Source organism: Elephas maximus, chromosome 22, assembly GCF_024166365.1.
Source record: "Elephas maximus indicus isolate mEleMax1 chromosome 22, mEleMax1 primary haplotype, whole genome shotgun sequence".
NCBI lineage: Eukaryota > Metazoa > Chordata > Mammalia > Proboscidea > Elephantidae > Elephas > Elephas maximus.
In genome coordinates, this window is record NC_064840.1 from 81,660,404 (window position 1) to 81,679,709 (window position 19,306).

The following is a 19,306-nucleotide window of genomic DNA, read 5'->3' on the forward strand; positions in this document are numbered from 1 at the left end:
ATGAGGCTTTAGTAAATTTTGCCTGTAAGCAAGTAGTTAAGTTTTTGTTTTGAGAATAACTTAGACCTGAAATTCCTGGAAGATTAAAAATATCTAGAATATATAATACCATATCATTCATCCAAAAGATATGTATCATGAAGCTAAAATAGCAGAACCTCTGTCGTCATCACGAAAAACACCATATTCTAGTTTCATATTAACCCTTTATCTTTAGGACGATCAATAGAAATACCAAATTTCCATGTTGTACAATGACCTGAGAATGAAAAAAAATTACCTATATTTAGTAACTTTAAGATTTCTGAAAACTGTTCTAAAATACTAAAACTGAGGTCTTGTGTGTAATATGTGTTGTTTGTGTGGAATACATGTGGAGTGTGTAATATGTGTGGCTTGTGTGTAATATGCGTTGTTTGTAATATGTGTGGCTTGTGTGTAATACGCGTTGTGTGTAATACGTGTGGCTTGTGTGTAGTATGTGTGGCAGCGTTGCTGCAACAGTAAAATATTTGCTGTTCCTGTTTGCCTCTGAAGTGTATAATGCTGTGTCATGGAGCTAAAATAGGATTCTTCCAAGGAGATATCAGGCTGCTTATGGACGACCTCAAGGTGCTTCAACCCACTGTCTTTCCTGTGGTTCCCAGACTGCTGAACCGGATGTTTGACCGAGTAAGTTCCAGGGGGCAACATGTGGGGGACAGAGCACTGGGCTTCGAGTCAGAGGCTTGGGTTTGAATTCGGCTCACCCATGTCCCATCTGTGTCATGCTGACAGTCTTCTTAATCTCACAGGACTAGTTTACTCATCTGTAAAATCAGCATACATTTACCTCACAGAGTTGTTGGTGACGATTAGGTGAGAAAACTCCTGAACTCCCTCTGGAAACTGTAGGGCACAGTACAGCTATAAGGTGGGGTCATTTTGTTTTCACAGTAAACCTTAGAGCCTGTTTTCTCATCTATAAAAGAGACTTACCTCCTTCCTCCCTCATATGTGTCTCATAAAATTGGTATTTGGCTTACATGAAAATAATAACTGTGAAATGATTTTATTAATTTTAAAGCTCCATGCACACGTCAAATATCACAGTAAAACTTGTGAAAGCCAGAACCTGTATAAAGTGGAGACCTGTCAGAGAAGGTAAACGCAAATATTTTCCACTAATAGAGAGCGATAGAAAAGTGGTAAGGGTGCCCTGTCAGAGGCACGAAACTTGAGAGAACCGGAAAAACAAGGCAGTCGTGACAAGTTTCCACTCTCACAGGTTTCCCTGTACTTACTTAGCCACATCAAGAGTCCCTAGGTAGTGCAAACAGTTACTGCACTCAGCCACCAACCAAAAGGTTGAAGGCTCAAGTCTACCTAGAGGTGCCTCAGAAGAAAGGCCTGGCAATCTGCTTCTGAGAAATCAGCCACTGAAAACCCCCTGTGGGCAGCCATTATGTCAGGGACATGAGCAGCCTCCAGAATGAATTTGGACTGGGCAGTTTGAATACTCTTCGTTTTGAGGCAGGGCTTCTGGCTCTGAGAACCTTCCTGTTTCTTGGCTCATTAGATTTTTGGACAAGCAAACACCACACTGAAACGGTGGCTGTTGGACTTTGCGTCCAAGAGGAAAGAAGCGGAGCTTCGTAGTGGTATCGTCAGAAACAACAGCCTGTGGGATAGACTCATCTTCCACAAAATACAGGTAACAAGTGGACTCACAACTGTTGTTTTCTAGGTAAACTGATTAGGGTTTCAAAATTTTTATCAGAATTTTTTTTTAGAGGTACGGAGATGAAGGAGAGAATGAAATATTTTTATTAATTCTCGCATATTTCTAAAAATTAGGGACAAGGTAAATCTGAACAGTATTATATCTACCTAGGGCATTGTAGTATTACCATTTTTTCATTTTGTTTAGCTTTTCTGGAATAAGTGTATCATTCTTGAGGTAACTTTTTTAGGCATGATGTCAAAAAAACCCCCCCAAAAACCCAAAACTGGTAGTTGCCACAAATCCAGCAGACTGTTGTTCTAGTTGGTGTGTGTCACACCCATCGAGAGTGACTGGGGTGGTCATGGATCCGTATTCCAGGTTCTCGGCACGTTGCCCTGAGCACGGGCTCTGTGTAGCTGTCAGCAGAGGGTGTAGTGAGTTAGTGCCGGGGATTCTCCGTAGCGGTTCGTCACTGAGGTGACCACCTACTTCCAGATAGTTAACGTGCGTGTCCTCTCCTGTCCCCCCGTAAGTCGAGCCTGGGAGGAAAAGTCAGGCTGATGGTCACAGGAGCTGCGCCGGTGTCTCCCACGGTGCTGACGTTTCTGCGAGCAGCACTTGGCTGTCAGGTGAGGCGCGACTTCCTGTCAGACTTCATAATGCTGAACCATCTGTAGGAAAAGTCATTTTTAACTCTCTTTGTATGTGTCTTACTTTTGTCTGGAAGGTCATTTATTCCTAGGTTGCTTGGAGAAATGAGTGTGTCTTTTTTTACCCTGGGCAAGGGAGTATGTATTTAGGCCCACTGCGTAATTTTCTCCAGGGTAGGGTGCACTACTTGCATTTAGAGTTAGGCAGGAGAGTATAGGAGTGGATCACAAGTGATAAGCCAGCCTGCAGCCATGCAGAGAGCATCTTTTAAGGGGCCGGAAGACAGCAGGGACTCAGTGACACCTAGAGCTTGTGGGGGGCAGAGCCAGGAGCTGACAAAGCAGGTGCCTTCCTGGTGGGGAGTTTGCGCCGTGACCTGGAACGTAGGTGTTCTCGTTTGCTGTCTGCAGGAGGTTAGGTAAAAATGAACGGGGATGGTAGCTGATGTTTGGGATGGGAGTGAAGATGTTTGGGTTCCAGAGGAAAACACGACTTAGTATTGAATGAATTTACTAAACTAAATTTGAAAAGCAATTTCACCACAGTCAGCCATTACTTAGAGGTTAGAGGAACGGAATTACTTCTGCACTTCCAGCAAAGGGGTAGCTGTCCGCCTTTAATGATCTCTCATCTGTTGGTGGCCAGTTTTATGAAGGCTATGGACAGACAGAGTGCGCTGCCGGCTGCTGCCTGACTGTGCCTGGAGACTGGACAGCAGGTACGATTGGTGGAAGATTCCTTGTGGGAATTGGGTTATCGGGGTTGGGTTATTAGAATTATTAGAATTGGACTCATCACTTAAATATTAAAAGTGGGGATTTACTGACACAAGTAAGTGTGACTTTGTCTCAGATTGTTAGGCCTTGGGACAGACAAGGGAGCCCTGGTGGTTCAATGGTTAAAGCATTCTGCTGCCAACCAAAAGGTTGACAGTTCAAACCTGTCGGCTGCCCCACAGGAGGAGGAGGTGACAGTCTGCTTCCGCAAAGATTTATAGACTATGGGGCAGTTCTGCTCTGTCCTGTAGGGTTGCTATGAGCTGGAATTGACTCAGTGGCAGTGGGTTTGATTTTGAGGACGGCAAGCTTGGACGTCAGGGAGCTATCTGTAAGATGGCTCTCACGGCAGAGTCGAGTAGTGCCGGGTGGTAGTAAAGTTGCCTTTTATACCGGATTCGGAAATGTTTGGCCCAGCGATCTTTCCCGTAATTGATTAGACAAGTAGTTGATCTAATTATTTTTATTTAGTTTAATTATTTGTAATTATTAAATTATGTGTATTTAAAACACAAATAGTAAATTTACACTGTGTACTAATGGCTGTGTTAGGTGTTGGGATTACGGATATAAGTCAAATACAGACCTTTTTTCCCAAAAGGAAAAAGCAAGCTGGAAGGCAGACACAGAAGTAATTCATTGTGTATTTGTCATAGATAAAGCTCTGTGTTAGGTGTTTAACATGGAGGGTACGTGAGTTTGATCCTGGTGAGATGTGAGGTAACTGTAGATTATCGTTTAAATAGCATGTAAATACAAGAATTTACACAACATTATGCTTTAGAGCCAGGATTCCAACCCAGTTCTGACTGTAAAACTTCTCTTTCCCTCTGTGCCACGCTGAGAGTATACTTGACACTGTGATAAATAAATCTCCCTGATTAATCTGGCATGTTATAAATATTACCAGTGTCTAGGAACATAGATTTATGATTCTGCTGGGATTGATGCTACCATTCTGTAAAAATGATATGGGGCAGCGTGTGACCTCCTCCAACCCCACAAGGGGGAAGGAGAACCAGGATCAGCAGTGCAAGGCTAACTCCCATGAGGTGGAAGCCAGACAGGCCTCCTCTCTCTGCCATCTTTACTAATCCTGACACTGACCATCCCCCTGTGGCACTCTCCGTTCCTCTGCTGGGTTTGGTAATTCATTACAATGGCCACAGAGAACTCACAGACAGTACTCATGATTATGGGGTTTACTGGGAAGTAGCAGTTACAATGCAGGCCTGGGATCACTCAGATACAGTTCTCCCCAGCTGTGCTCACAGGCTCGCCTCTCCCTGGCCTTAGGCCTTTGCCCAGAGGCACTCACTGGCTTTCTCTTCTTGTGCTGGAAAGGCCCCCATGCTGTCTCCTGCTGCCAGCTCGGCTCTCTGCTGTCGGGTCTTTCCTGCCACCTCTCTCTACCTCTGTCTGTCTGTCTCTGCCTCTTTCCCTCTCTCTCCCCCTTTGGTGAGCCACAATTACCTTGTCACATAGTTCTGCACAGTCACTTGGGTGGGAGTTGGAAGACCATGTCTGGAAAGGCCACACAAAAGTAATCAAAGCACCGCACGTTCTGAGTCTTCTTTACAGTGTTTAATTTTTAACTGCAGGTTCTTGAACAGCTAGATGATTTGTATTAGTAGTCATGATAAACAAATTATTAAAACATAGGAAGAATTGTTTGTGAAACTCTTAAAAATACGTCTAGTTTCTGTTCATACTGTTTTTGGAAAAGGCAGCCCAATCTGAACACCGCTTGAGAAGAGGGATCAATTAGTAAGCACTGTCCTGTCTTCTTGTTAGGTGCCATCGAGTCGGCTCTGACCTACAGCGACCCTGTGTACCACAGAACAAGACGCTGCCCGGCCCCGCGCCACCCTCACAGTCCCTGTTATGCTTGAGCTCCTTGTTGCAGTCACTGTGTCTGTCCATCTCGTTGAGGGTCTTCCTCTTTTGTGCTGACCCTGCACTTTACCAAGCAGATGTCCTTCTCCGGGGACTGGTCCCTCCTAATAACATGTCCAAAGGATGTGAGACGAAATTTCGCCATCCTCACTTTCAAAGGAGCCTTCTGGCCATACTTCTTCCAAGACAGATCTGTTTGTCCTTCTGGCAGTCCATGCTGTGTGCAGTATTCTTCACCAGTACCCTAATTCAAAAGCGTCAGTTCTCCAGGCTTCCTTATTCGCTGTCCAGCTTTTGTGTGCATGTGAAGGAACTGAAAACACCATGGCTTGGGACAGGCACTGGCGGCGCAGGGGTTAAGCGTTTAGCTGCTAACTAAAAGGTCAGCAGTTTGAATCCACCAGCTGCTCCTTGGAAACCCCGTGGGGTAGCTCTGCTCTGTCCTATAGGGTCTCTATGGGTCGGAATCAACTCGACGGCAGTGAGTTTTCTTGGTTTTGGGTCAGGCACACCTTAGCACTCAAAGTGACACCTTTTCTTTTGAACACTTTGGAGAGGTCTTTTGCAGCAGATTTGTCCAATACAATACATTGTTTGATTTCTTGACTGCTGCTTCCGTGGGTATTGATTATGGATCCAAGTAAAATGTAGTCCTTGATAATTTCAGTATTTTCTCCATTTATCACGATGTTGTTTATTGGTCCAGTTGTGAAGATTTTTTTTTCTTTATGTTGAGGTACAGTCTGTATTGAAGGGTGTAGTCTTTGATCCTCATCAGTAAGTGCTTCAAGTCCTCTTCACTTTGAGCAAGCAGGGTTGTGTCATCTGCGTGACGCAGGGTGTTAACGAGTCTCCCTCCAGCCGTGTTGCCACATTCTTCTTCCTATAGTCCATCTCCTCAGATTATCTCCTCAGCACACAGACTGAATAAGTATGGTGAAAGGATACATTCATGACATTAAACCGTGCAGTATCCTCTTGCTATGTTCAACAGCTGCCTCTTGGACTGTGTACAGGTCCTACCAGTATCCTGTCTTAATAAGCTTAAATATAAAACAGGTTTATCCATACTGATCCTTCAGTAAAGGCCATGTTGATCAGAATTGGTGGTTGTGTCAGAGAATAATCGAGGTTTGCCAGAGATGGATGTGTTCTGTCTTCTTATGGAGAATTGGAACAATAAGATGTCTGTCTGAGGGAGGGCTGGTTAAAAAGGAGTGACCAGTAGTGGGCAGGGGCCATCAGATCATCGAAGCCAGGTGAACGTTTCAGAAAGCTTGCTTCCAGGTATTCACAGTAACCCTTAAAATCTACATACAAATTCCTTATACTTTGAAAAATAATTCAGAGCATCAAACTTAGGAAATGTCCTGATGAGACTTTGAGTATTTTAGCCTCTGTTCTAGGAATAAACTTTCTAAATGAGTTTACCAGGGGAAGGATGGCTAGAATAGCAGAAACCAGAAGTTTATACCAGCTTTCTTTTATTGCAAGGAGGCTTGTTTGTTATAAAAATAATGTGAAGGTTGACTGAAGGATATTATGAGTGATATTTCTTTTATTTAATATACAGGCCATGTTGGTCCCCCAATGCCTTGCAGTTATGTAAAGCTTGTTGATGTAGAAGAAATGAATTACGTGGCTGCCCAGGGCGAGGGTGAGGTGAGTGGAATCACGTCAGTCATTCATCCTTCACGCCGTTTTCTCTGACAGCCAGCCATGACGGATGCAGGAGCATTCTCTAACACAGGGTCGTAGAAAGCTACTGAGCTTGGTGTTATTGGTGATCTGGAGTTGAACAGGCTGCTTTATGAAGCAACTTTTACGTTTAACATTCAGGGGCCCACTGACACCTGCCTTCTTGTGCCCGGCGTGATAGGGATTTGAGTCCAGGAGCACGCTGAGGCTCCAGTGGCCTGAGTCCTCAGGGCATATCTCCATCTGCTTATTGCCCTGGCTACCTCTTAGTGAGCTACTGGCTACTAATGGTAAGCCTAATTACTTCAAAGTAATTTCAACCCCTTTAGGGTTTTCTAGCATCTTTGAGCCAGGACTTAGGCAAGCATTAGCCTTACAGTTTCACTGGAGTGGAAGTGATTATGAATAGGATGTGGGGGCATTGGGGGTGCTTAGAAGATCCCAGAGGGGTCTGGTAGTTCCCTCTAAATCATGGAATTCAGGGCTTCTAGCTAAAAGTTGGGTTTCCCACATACACACCAAGTTTTTTTTTTCTTTCTTTCTTTCAGGGAAACCCCAGTAAATGGTATTAACAAATCCTCTTATTCTTCAGGTGTGTGTGAAAGGGGCAGATGTTTTTAAGGGCTACTGGAAGGACCCAGCAAAAACAGCAGAAGCTTTGGATAAAGATGGCTGGCTGCACACAGGGGACATTGGAAAATGGCTGCCAGTAAGTTGTTCCTTCCGCTGTTCACAAATAGGTTTGTTCCACTGTCAGGAAGAAAGTGTCCCGTGTGCTGTACACTTGCCATGTGGCACCCTGACTTTTCTCTCCCCGTTCTTGTTGAGTGGTGTCATGTACACTGTTCCACTTCCTGCAATGAACAGGTTTATACTCTTAGAATATTTGTTTAGGATTTTCCCTTTAACTATAGCAAATATGCTTTCTATTTGAAATTCTGGTTGCTGCTTTCTGTTTGGAATCAAAAGAGACTTTGGCTTGTTACAGTACACGTGCTGTGGCTTGATGGTGATGCATTGGTTAAGCAAGGCAGTTTGGAATTGCAGTGGTCTTCCTGGAATGTATAGCAATTTGTGAATAAATGTTTCTTTCTTTCTTTTTTTAAATTGTGCCTTAGGTGAAAGTTTAAGGAACAAATTAGTTTCTTTAAACAATTAGTTCACATATTGTTTTGTGACATTGGTTGCCAACCCTGCAACATGTCAACACTCTCTCTTTTTTGACCTTTGCTTCCCCATTTCCAGCTTTCCTGTCCCTTCCTGCCTTCTCTTCCTTGCCCCTGGGCTGGTGTGCCATTTAGCCTTGTATACATGGTTGAACTACATGTGTTATTATTTGTTTTATAGGCCTGTGTAATCTTTGGTTGAAGGGTGAATCTCAGGAGTACCTTCACTACTGAGTTAAAAGGGCGTCTGGGGGCCATACTCTCAGGGTTTCTCCAGTCTCTGTCAGACCAGTAAGTCTAGTCTTTTTTTGTGAGTTTGAATTTCGTTCTACATTTTTCTCTCACTCAGTTGATGACCCTCTATTGTGATACCTGTCAGAGCAGTTGGTGGTGGTAGCTGGGCACCATCTGGTTGTGCTGGTCTCAGTCTGGTAGAGGCTGTGGTGGTTGTGGTCCATTAGTCCTTTGGATTAATCTTTCCCTTGTGTCTTTGGTTTTCTTCTTTTTCCCTTGCTCCAGATGGGGTGGGACCAGTAGATGTGTCTTAGCTGGCTGCTCACAAGCTTTTAACATGCCAGACGCTACACACCAAAGTAGGATTTAGAATATTTTCTTTATAAACTGTGTTATGTCAATTGAGCTAGATGTCCTCAGAGACCATGGTCTCCAGCCCTCAGCCCAGTAATTCCATCCCTCAGGGAGTTTGGATGTGTCTATGAAGCTTCTGTGATTTTGCCTTGGTCAAGTTGTGCTGGCTTCCTCAGTATTGTGGACTGTCTTCCTCTTCACCAAAGTTACCGCTCATCTACTGTCTATTTAGTGTTCTCCCCTCCCCACCTCTCCCCTCCCTCGTAACTATCAAAGTTTCTACGTGTAAACTTTTTCATGAGTTTTTATAGTAGTGGTCTCATGCAGTATTTGTCCTGTTGCGACTGACTTATTTCACTCAGTGTAATGCCCTCCACATTCATCCATGTTATGAGGTGTTTTGCAGATTCATCGTTGTTCTTTATTGTTGCGTAGTATTCCATTGTGTGTTTATGTACCGTAGTCTGTTTATCTGTTCATCTGTTGATGGGCATTTAAGTTGTTTCCATCTTTTTGCTGTTGTGAATGATGCTGCAAGGAACATGGGTGTGCATATGTTTATTCTGGCTCTTATTTCTCTAGGAGGTGTTCCTAGAAATGAAACTGTTGGATTGTATGGTATTTCTATTTCTAGCTTTTTAAGGAAGCACCATATCATTTTCCAAAATGGTTGTGTCATTTTGCGTTCCCACCAACAGGGCATAAGAGTTCCCGTCCCCCCATAGCCTCTTCAACATTTTTTTGATTTTTTTGATTCATGCCAGTAATGTCCGGGTGAGATAGTATTTCACTGTAATTTTGGTTTTGCATTTCTCTAATGGCTAGTGATTGTGAGCATTTCCTCATTAGTGACATATAAATGTGTTTCTTAGGTTTGTCATCTCATTAAAAATAGAATGTTTCACAGACTAAACCAACTCCTTTGGATTTAATTTAGGAACCATTTATTGTATAGAAATTCAAAACAGTTTAAGAGTAAGAGGCTCGTAAAAGAAGCCTTATTTTTCCTGCTCATAGATTTGACCAGTTCTTTCAGCTCTGGTAACAAGCAATGATATTTGTAAACTGGTACCAAGTTTAATTGCAAGAAGTAAAATGGCTGATTTTTTTTATTGTGTATGATTATTGTGTATGACCAAATTATTGTAGATTTAGGGTATTTGATACTCTGGGATTTTTACTGATGAGAAAAATGCCCCCCAAAATCAATTCAGATTACAGAATATCCAAGCTATTTAGGAATAAATTAAGTCCTTCTTTTCAGGTTTAAGGGGTTAAGTATCAGTTCTCATTCTGGCTCTAACGCGCCCATTTCATAACTTCTCTGCTTTTTAAGATAGAAAAGTGTTGTGGAATGAGGGAACTCTGGAATCTTTCCAGCAGATGACTTCCGAGGCATGACAGTGGCCCCCGAGTGGGAATGGATGGAGATACGGGGTGGTGTTGGTTACCGTTCGGACAGGGAGTGGTGGTGGATGCTACTAGCGTTTGGTTGATTTAGTCTAAGGGTGGCAATGCTCCAGCAGTTACGTAGGGTGGTCCTTTGTGCAAAGACTCACCCCACCCAAAGGACCAGGAGCACCCTCCCACTCCACCCCGAGAAACAGTGACAGAGGAAACTGACACCCTGCCTTTGTGTAGCAGACGTTTATTGAACCTTTATTCTGTGCAGCAGAGTATGAGGGGGTGAGTAAGGCCATGTCCCTGCTCTCGAGGGACTTGACTAACTTGGAGAGCCGGATATGTACGTACCTAACTCAGATATGAGACGAATGAAATGGGCTAAATAAAGGTAGAAAGCAAGGCACTGCCGGTTGGCTGACAAGTCACGGATGCCAATCTGTAGAGTGGAGTGCGCGTGGGCTCCTGATTCCCTCTCTATCTCTGTGCTTGGCTGAATGGCCTTGGGCAAGTTACTCAGTCCCTCTAAGCCTTAGTTTTCCTTTCTATAAAATGGGATAATACCTAACACCAGCGAGATGTTACGAGGATTAAATGATAGTGCGGGTAAAAACCTCGTACCTCACAGTGTGACTGATGCTGGGTGGAAGCCTCCCTGGACCCACTCACAGCTGCCTCCTCTCTGATAAACAGAATGGCACCTTGAAGATTATTGACAGGAAAAAGCACATATTTAAACTATCACAAGGAGAGTACATAGCCCCTGAAAAAATTGAAAATATCTACATACGAAGTGAACCTGTTGCTCAGGTGTTTGTCCATGGAGAAAGCTTGCAGGTATGTGCTTCTGAGTTGCTAATGCCTTGTACTCTGGGGGCTTTAAATAGGATTGAAGGATTCAGCCTAGTGTGACTTAACTTTCATGTCTGATGTGCTAGAATGTGATTGATGCATTGTTGGTTTCTGCTGCTTGGCATTTCTTATTCAGAAAACTTTTTTTTCTTTAGTTTCTATATTTGTATTTTACCTGGAGTGGCCTAGTAAATGAATAATTTCTTTCATAAGGGTCAGCACAAAGCTGGTTCCTATGCGGCAGAGGTTAAAGACATCCCGAATGTCTGACCTTTCCAAGCTGCTGTCCCACTCCATCATCTGTAACATCAGCTACTCTCTCTCCCCTCAGCGCTCTCCCTCCTGTCTTTGGGTTTCCCAATTTGCTGGTGCCTTAGAGAACTCACGAGCTGTATAAAGGAAATGGCTTTGGAGGGTGGCAGGTCCCAAATTCGTGGGTCAGGTGTAGGCTTCTCCCTGGCCCTCAGTCTCTGCCCAAAGGCTCTTAGCTTTCTTGCTCTGTGGGCCGGGAAGCCCACTGCGATGTCTCCTGCTGGTCTCTCCTGCCTTGGTGGTGGTGGGCTGTTCTCTCTCCTGCCTCTGGGATGGCTCATTTTAAGCCCAGTGGGATGGCAGAACTGAACAATCCCTTTGGTGGGTCACAATACCCTATCGTACAGTCCCGCCCAGTCACCTGGGTGGGAGTTACAAGATCGTGGATAGAAAGGCCACAGAAAAACCAATCCATTACACTGCACCTAGTGTCCCAAGGGAGGTGTGGGGTAGGTAATATACAGTTTCAACTATGAAGGAAGTCCTGATACTGTGATTATTAAAATGTTTAAAAATTTTAAACATATGAAACTCAACTAAATTATTTTAGAACAGATAGTGATCGTGAACCAGCATACGCTTTAAGTCAAAATTATAGATTCTGCAGTAAAATGTCTATTCGTCAAAATGTCGGGCAGACACCTGTGAGGAAGAGAAGGTGGAAGGGTTCCCTGAAAGCAAATCTTTTTATAAATCTTGAGATTTTAAATGATTTTATCGTAATATTTTCTTGTCTTCAAGAATGTACCTCCTTTTTTTTTTTTTTTTACTTAGAATCTTACCATGCTTTTGTTTTGTTTTGTTTTTTAGTTTTATTGTTGTTATATTGTGAAGGATGAGGTATTAAAGATTTTTTTTTTTCCCCAAGTTAATCTGTATACATTTTCTTTCTCTTTTTTAAAAGCAGTGCTCAGATATCTATCACCTTGTTTGCCTATTTGGCTCTCGTTTATTAAAAAGTATCCATAAAAGTAAATAGAAAGTAGGCTTTTTGTGAGTTTTCGGTCTCCAGTGATTTGTTCAGCCATTACTCTGGGATTCCTGATGCCATCCATACTTTAGAGCCAGGAGTTTTTAAGCCGGGCCCATGGACTCCTGGGGAGGGTGATACATTCTCAAGAGAATGTCAGACTGTCACTGGCTTCTCTCAGGGCCGTGATGCTGGAATAATTCAGAGCCACTATTTTAGAACATTTGAGTCAAGCCGTGTAACGACTCCCTGTCTGTGTTAAAGTCATTTCTCATAGCGATTGTGGTACCAGATGTTGAGACGTTATGTGCCTGGGCCCAAAAGAGGGGACTAGAAGGATCCTTTGAAGAGCTGTGCAGAAATAAGGTACGGCTCTGAAGTGTGCAGTTTACCTTCCTATCTAAACTTTGCATTAAATGTACCTGTGGATGTCCAGGTACCTCCAACAGAGGAAATATTTTGTTTTGTTACCTTATTAGGATGTCAAAAAAGCTATCCTAGAAGACATGGTGAGACTTGGAAAGGATTCTGGTCTAAAACCATTTGAACAGGTAAGACTGTCAACGAAGTGCATGGATTCCGGTGTGTAACAGAGATTTTTTTACACATAAATTATATGTGTAAAATATAGAGGATGAGATGCCTAAAGAAATGCATGCGGAATCAGTGATGGAACGTGTTGGCAGGGGAGGGGTGTTTACCCAGGGGTGTGAATTCTCTTTTTTGGAGGCCAGGATACAGTCCTGAATTCTCTCCTAAGAATAGAATACCTGCCTCTTTGGAGAGTGTTTAAATGCAGCTTGACCTGGGGCGAGAGATGGATTGGTTCGCCCACAGGGGTCTTTATACGTTCTGGTGGCTTATGTGCTTTCTAAGGAGCCCTGGTGGTGTAGTGGTTAAGCACTCAGCTGCTAACTGAAAGGCTTGTGGTTTGATTCCACCCAGCGGTTCCACAAGAGAAAAGACCTGGCGATCTGCTCTGTAAAGATTTCAGCCTAGGAAACCCTATGGGGCAGTTCTCCTTTGTCCTGTAGGGTTGCTGTGAGTCGTAATCGACTTGATAAGCACACAACAACAACATACGCTTTCTAGACTCAGATGGCATTTTTCCTTCTATAACAGCCTTGTTTATTTGCAGATCAAGGACATCGCCCTACACCGTGAATTATTTTCTGTTGACAATGGCCTCCTGACTCCAACAATGAAGGCTAAAAGACCAGAGTTACGAAATTATTTCAGGTCTCAGATAGAGGAGCTTTATTCGACCATCAAGGTCTAATGGGAAGAAGAAAGCTTGAAAAAAACCAAGCTGCACACCTCCACAATCTCTTCTGCTGGTGGCCTCTGGTTCTTCTTCTGCTGATGGCTTTTATTTGGTAATTGTGACTGCAGCAAACACAGGGAAGGAAACGCTAGTGTTTGACTTGTCCACTCGGGGTTCTTGTCCTAGGACTGTTAGAGGACATGGAGCACTGCCTTGCCGTCCCCTCGTGTTGCCGATGATGTTTATAGTGATAAATAATTTCCAAAATGAGCCTTAAAAATTGTAAAGGGGAAACCATAAATGTGCTGAGTTATTTGTGATTTCTTCAGTTAGAAAGGTGTGTGTTAAAACTTGTCTCTCTGTTTTTCTAACCAAGGGGTTTAGGACTTTGCCATTTCTGAGATGTCCGCTACTTGCTGCAGATTCTGGAGTCTTCTGCTGCTCTAGAAAGCACAGCCCTGGAGGGACGGTGTCCTTTAAAAACAGGAAGCGTCCAGACTGGCGAGTACCCAAGTGGACCAGAGATTGCTTTAAGCCCTGCCCCCTCCCCCCCCAACACTCACATGTTCTCCTCCCCATCTCATGCACTCAAACATCCCATCCCCCCCACACTCACACGTTCACCTCCCCCGTCACATGTACTCACACATCTCCCTCCCCGTCTGACACACATTCATGCATCCCCTTCCCCCCAGCACACACTCACATGTCCCCCTCCCCATCTCATGCACTCAAACATCCCATCCCCCCACACTCACATGTTCCCCCCCTCACATGTACTCACACATCCCCCTCCCTGTCTCACACACGCTCACACGTCCCCCTCCCCATCTCACGCACTCACGTGTCCCCTCCCTGTCGCACACACATTCACACGTCCCCCTCCCCATCTCATGCACTCAAATATCCCATACCCCCCACACTCACACATCTCCCTCCCCGTCTCACACACATTCATGCATCCCCTTCCCCCAGCACACACTCACACACACTCACACGTCCCCCTCCCCATCTCATGCACTCAAACATCCCATCCCCCCCACACTTACACGTTCCCCTCCCCCTCACATGTACTCACACATCCCCCTCCCTGTCTCACACGCACTCACGTGTCCCCTCCCTATCTCACGCATTCACACGTCCCCCTCCCCGTCTCACATGCACTTACACATCCCTTCCCTGTCTCACACACACTCACACGTTCCCCTCCTCCTGTCACACACTCAAACATCCCATCCCCCCACACTCACAGGTCCCCCTCCCTGTCTCACAGGCATTCATGCGTCCCCTTCCCCCCAACACACTCTCACAAGTCCCCCTCCCCGTCTCATGCACTCAAATGTCCCACCCCCCCCACACTCACATGTCCCCCTCCCTGTCTCACACGTATTCATGTGTCCCCTTCCCTGCAACACGCACACATCCCCTTCGCCATCTCACATGGTGCTCACACAGTCCCCTTCCCCCACACACACACTTACAGGTCCCCCTCCCCGTCTCACATGCACTCACATGTCCCCCTCCCCATCTCACACGCAGTCGCAGTCGCAGTCACACGTCCCCCTCCCCGTCTCACACCCGCTCACATGTCCCTTCTGATTAAGGGCCTGGAGGTGTATACTGTTCTCCACAGTCCTGTTGGAGCCTAAGGTTCCCTGGAAGCTGAAGGACAGAGCCAGCTCAGAACAGTGCAGGTGCTGAGGCTCAGATGGACAGACACTCATGAGAGCAAAGGGAGTCTAGCTCGTACCCCATTCTCTAGACCTGGTTCCCTCCCTCCATCCCTTCCCAGGGATTACGGAAAAACCTGCCTTAGACTGCAGTGAAGACAAGCATTTCAAGAAGGAGATAATGACTTGGATCAGCTGTGCTCGCCTGTGACACCTGACTGACTGTCCACTGGATCTTCACTGCACTAGTCACTCTGGGTTTATAATGGCCAACAGATTTTTAATGTGGTTTTCATATCAGAAAGGATCGCGCTGTGATTAACTTGCTTTTTTCCCCCAGAATAAACTCTCAGGCAAAGCATACCTTTGAAAATAATATTAAGGGGATAGATTTTCTTGGGTGTTTGTTGCAATGGATGGTAATGGGCAAACATTCTTATGTCATAATGCTACCTGATTTCTTTGAAATGTATTTTACAAGCCAAAATTCTAGGATGTAGAAATCTGGGAAAGTCATTTCCTGGGATTAACTTTTCAAGGGATATTTTCTGTCAGTTAATTTGAGAAATTAGCAGCATTTCATTTTACTGCAAGCCTTTGTCACATTTGACTCAGTTGTCATTTATACGTTAAAGCAGTTGTTTTTGGATATGTGATCGACCACGTGTATTAATCAAGCACAAGGGGGTTTGCACTAAAGAATTGTTACTGTAATAACACTATTTGCTAGGCTAACTTCATAGCTATATTCTGAATTGCACAAAAAGTCAATAATTTGTCACATTGGGGTTTTGAATGTTTGCTTTAAGCGTTGGCTATTTCTGTGTTTTATAAACCAAAACAGAATTTCCAAAAATGATGAAGGAAACCAAAATAAATATTTCTGCATTTCAAGTGAGTGAAGCATCTCTTTTAATGTCATTTTTAATGTCTGGGCAGCCTCTGATGTACACGAGCAAAGAGCAAGGAGGGCCCCCAGCCCCAGCAGCCTCCCAGAAGCTTCTTCCCCTGCCCAGGTCTCTTGCTATAAATCAGCAGTTTTCTGGCCCTACACAAACTCTTGAGTAGGCTGGCTCTGACAAAAGTCCTAATGTGTCGTGGAGAAGAACATCATGGTGTGAATAACGTGGATATTCTTGAAAATGCAAACTCTTTGCTGGAAGGCTACATTCCTCAGAAGATACTGGCTTACAGCTGATGGTTCTGTAGTAGGTTTAATTCTGCTATATTTTAGTAAGTCTGTTACTGTAGAACTGTTTCAGATGGTATCATTTATAGCAGCTAACTTTTTCTTTTCCTCTACCCATACTCTGGTTTTATCATTTAGAAAATTCACTTTCCCCCTGTTCTCTGTTTCTTACATAGCCTGCTGTGGTTAGAGCAGCCTTCCTCCCTCCCGCCTTCCCCTTAAATTTTGTGTTTGGTGTGGTGATGTTTTCTCCTCTGTTGCTCAAACCCTGGGCATCTCTTATAGAGCTCATAACCCATTCTGCCTCTTTATTTTAGCTGTTAAGATCCTTATCTTGTCTTGCCTTCCTCCTGCTCTCTTTCCCTAACTGAAGTGTAAGCTCCTTGAGAGTAGGTAGGTATCAGTTTTCTCTCCCTCAGCACCACGCACAGGGCTTAGAAACTAGCAGGTGTTCACTAAATAAACCATTCTGGACAGATCCTTGGACTTAGGAACAAAGCTCCTTCCATAATGAGGTTGATAATAAATGCTGTTTTTGCCCTTAACTTGCATGGTGCGCCTTGTGGACCAGCTCCTGCTCAGCAGCGCTGGATGTACCCTGGTCCTCGGCTGCACAAATCACAACTGACCTCAGCAGCCCCGTGGTCTCTGCACAGACTCTCCTGTGCAGTCAAAACAGAAGAAGTATGGTTGAGTCTAACTAAGGTGGTTGTCTGTCTGACTATGAGGCAGTCCTTTTGTCCCATCCAGGCGCCTGCACAGTAAGCTTTTCCAGTAACCACCATGAGGGATGCAGGCCTGAGGTAAAGCTGACGAGAGGAGGGTGAAGCCAGCATTGGCAGCCCTGGGGCCCACAGAGCTCTTCTCGGCCCCACCCTGCAGACACCAACCATGACACACCCTCATACTATATTTAAACTTGGAGAAGCAGCTTGTTTTTAAGTAAACTTGGTATCTGGCAGTTAAGTATTCTAGCCCCACCCGGTCTTTTAGAGTACTTGGAATAATAATAATAATTAAAATGCGTGAGTGTATCTATAGGCCGGGCACTGTTGTAAGCATTTTACATAGGTTGACCTGTTTTATGGCCACAATCCTTTCATTCCAAATATGGCTATTTTCCCCGTTTTGCAAATGAGTATTTGGTCAGTGTCACATACCTGGACAGAACTGAAGCCAAACCACCTGGCTCCAGAGACTGAACCCCCAGCCTCATGCTGTGTACTGCTGTTCCTCCTTGTCTATATTTGGCAAGGAAATTCTGGCAAACGTGTCATTGGATGGTTTTTTTGGGCCAGCAGTTCTGCTTCTAAGCTTCAGTACTAGTAATGTTTTAGACAGGACTTTTCTCTGTCATAATGGACGCTAATACCACTTCTCGGAGTTTTTTTTGTTTTTTGTTTTTTTTCTGGTTGTCTTCATGTTTTATAGCTTACCAAAAATAAAACATGGCTTCTGTGATGTTTAGTAATTCCAAATCTATCAAGGATGAAAAGCTTGGAAGAAGTAACCATTCTGTGTTAGAAAGAGAGTATGAGTAAAGCCAGGTAACATGCTTTACAGGCTCATGAGATCCCTCAGAATTTGTAGGAATCACCAACTCTGGATGTAATAGTATCTGTTGCCATCGAGTTGATTCTGATTCATAGCGATCCTATAAGACAGTACAGCTGCCCCATAGGTTTCCAAGGTTGTAGTCTTTACGGAAGCAGACTGCCACATCTCCCACGGAGTGACTGGTGGGTTTGAACTGCTGACCTTTTGGTTAGGAGCCAAGCACTTAACCAGTGTGCCACCAGGGCTCCTGGATATAACAATAGCTGTAGGTATTATGGGCTTGCTGTGAGCAGTATATGAAGAAGAACACCACGTCAGGATTGGAGAAAGACTCATTAACAACCTGTGATATTGCGGATGACACAACCTGCCTTGCTGAAAGCAAAGAGGAGTTGGAACACTTATTGAGGAACAAATGGAACAAGGGGGTACTGCTTGGTTTAAAGGTAAGAAAGGCGTGCATCAGGGTTGTACCCTTTCTCCTTACTTAGTCTGTATGCTGAGCAAATAATACGAGAAGCTGGACTTCATGAAGAAGAACGTGGCATCAGGATTGGAGGAAGACTCATTAACAACCTGTGATTCGAAGTTGACACAACCTTTCTTGCTGAATGTGAAGAGGTCTTGAATTACTCATGAAGATCAAAGAGTACACCCTTCAGTATGAATTACACTGAACGTAAAGAATACAAAAATCCTCACAACTGGACCAATAGACATCGTGATAAACGGAGAAAAGATGAACGTTGTCAAGGATTTCTTTTTACTTGGATCTGCAGTCAATGCCCATGGAAGCAGCAGTCAAGAAATCAAACCATGCCTTGCATTGGGCAAATCTGCTGTAAAAGACCTCTTACAGTGTTAAAAAGCAAAGTCGTCACTTTAAGGACTAAGGTGCACCTGACCCAAGCCATGGTGTTTTTAATCACCTCATATGTGTGTGAAAGCTGGACAATGAATAAGGAAGACTGAAGAAGAACTGATGCCTTTGAATTACGGTGTTGGCAAAGAATACTGAATATGCCATGGACTGCTAGAAGAACAAACAAATCTGTCTTGGAAGACGTGTAGCCAAAGTGCTCCTTAGAAGCAAGGGTGGCGAGACTTCTCATATGCTCTGGACTTGGTGTTAGGAGGGACATCATGCTTGGTAAAGTAGAGGGCCATGGAAAGAGGGGGAGACCCTCAATGAGATGGATTGACACAGTGGCTGCAACAAGGGGCTCAAGCATGACGACAATTGTGAGGATGACGCAGGTCTGGGCAGTGTTTCATTCAGTTGTACGTAGAGTCGCTATGAGTCAGAACCGACTCGACAGCACTTAACAACAACAACGTGGTAAAATTGATCCCTCTCCCTCTTTCTTGAAACACGTTTTTCTTTTTGCTTCAGGGACACTAGATTCTTGGTTTTCTGCCTTCCTCCATGGCAGATTAATTCTTGTTGCTGTCTCCTTCTTTAACTCCCATTTAAATATCTGAGGGCACCCAGGGTTATGTTTTGGCCTCTCCTTGGTAGTCTATCCATACATCTTCCCCAGATCACCTGGTAAAATCCCATGGCTTTAAACAACTTCTAGATGCTGATTAAGGAGCCCTGGCGGTACAGTG

The 19,306-nt window shown here is 44.3% G+C and overlaps 2 protein-coding genes across 15 annotated transcripts in view; both read left to right on the forward strand.

The window, feature by feature from the left end:
• The window catches only part of LOC126065971 (long-chain-fatty-acid--CoA ligase 1-like), a 348,612-nt gene that overhangs the window by 192,833 nt on the left and 136,473 nt on the right, over window positions 1-19,306 (forward strand). For 10 of the 12 annotated variants that reach the window (XM_049866650.1, XM_049866648.1, XM_049866654.1 and 7 more), the window contains 10 exons: window positions 538-672; window positions 1,559-1,693; window positions 2,239-2,334; window positions 3,002-3,074; window positions 6,602-6,690; window positions 7,319-7,435; window positions 10,575-10,718; window positions 12,280-12,381; window positions 12,495-12,566; window positions 13,154-13,592. In XM_049866650.1, the coding sequence (XP_049722607.1) occupies window positions 538-672; window positions 1,559-1,693; window positions 2,239-2,334; window positions 3,002-3,074; window positions 6,602-6,690; window positions 7,319-7,435; window positions 10,575-10,718; window positions 12,280-12,381; window positions 12,495-12,566; window positions 13,154-13,294 (1,104 nt within the window). In that variant the 3' untranslated portion in view covers window positions 13,295-13,592. Of the gene's footprint in view, window positions 1-537; window positions 673-1,558; window positions 1,694-2,238; window positions 2,335-3,001; window positions 3,075-6,601; window positions 6,691-7,318; window positions 7,436-10,574; window positions 10,719-12,279; window positions 12,382-12,494; window positions 12,567-13,153; window positions 13,593-13,655; window positions 13,776-19,306 lie in introns of those variants that run through there. The other 2 variants (XR_007514969.1, XR_007514970.1) reach the window with 2 other exon arrangements.
• LOC126065970 (long-chain-fatty-acid--CoA ligase 1-like) overlaps window positions 1-19,306 on the forward strand; it is a 206,413-nt gene that overhangs the window by 50,633 nt on the left and 136,474 nt on the right. The gene's annotated exons all lie outside the window — the stretch shown is intronic.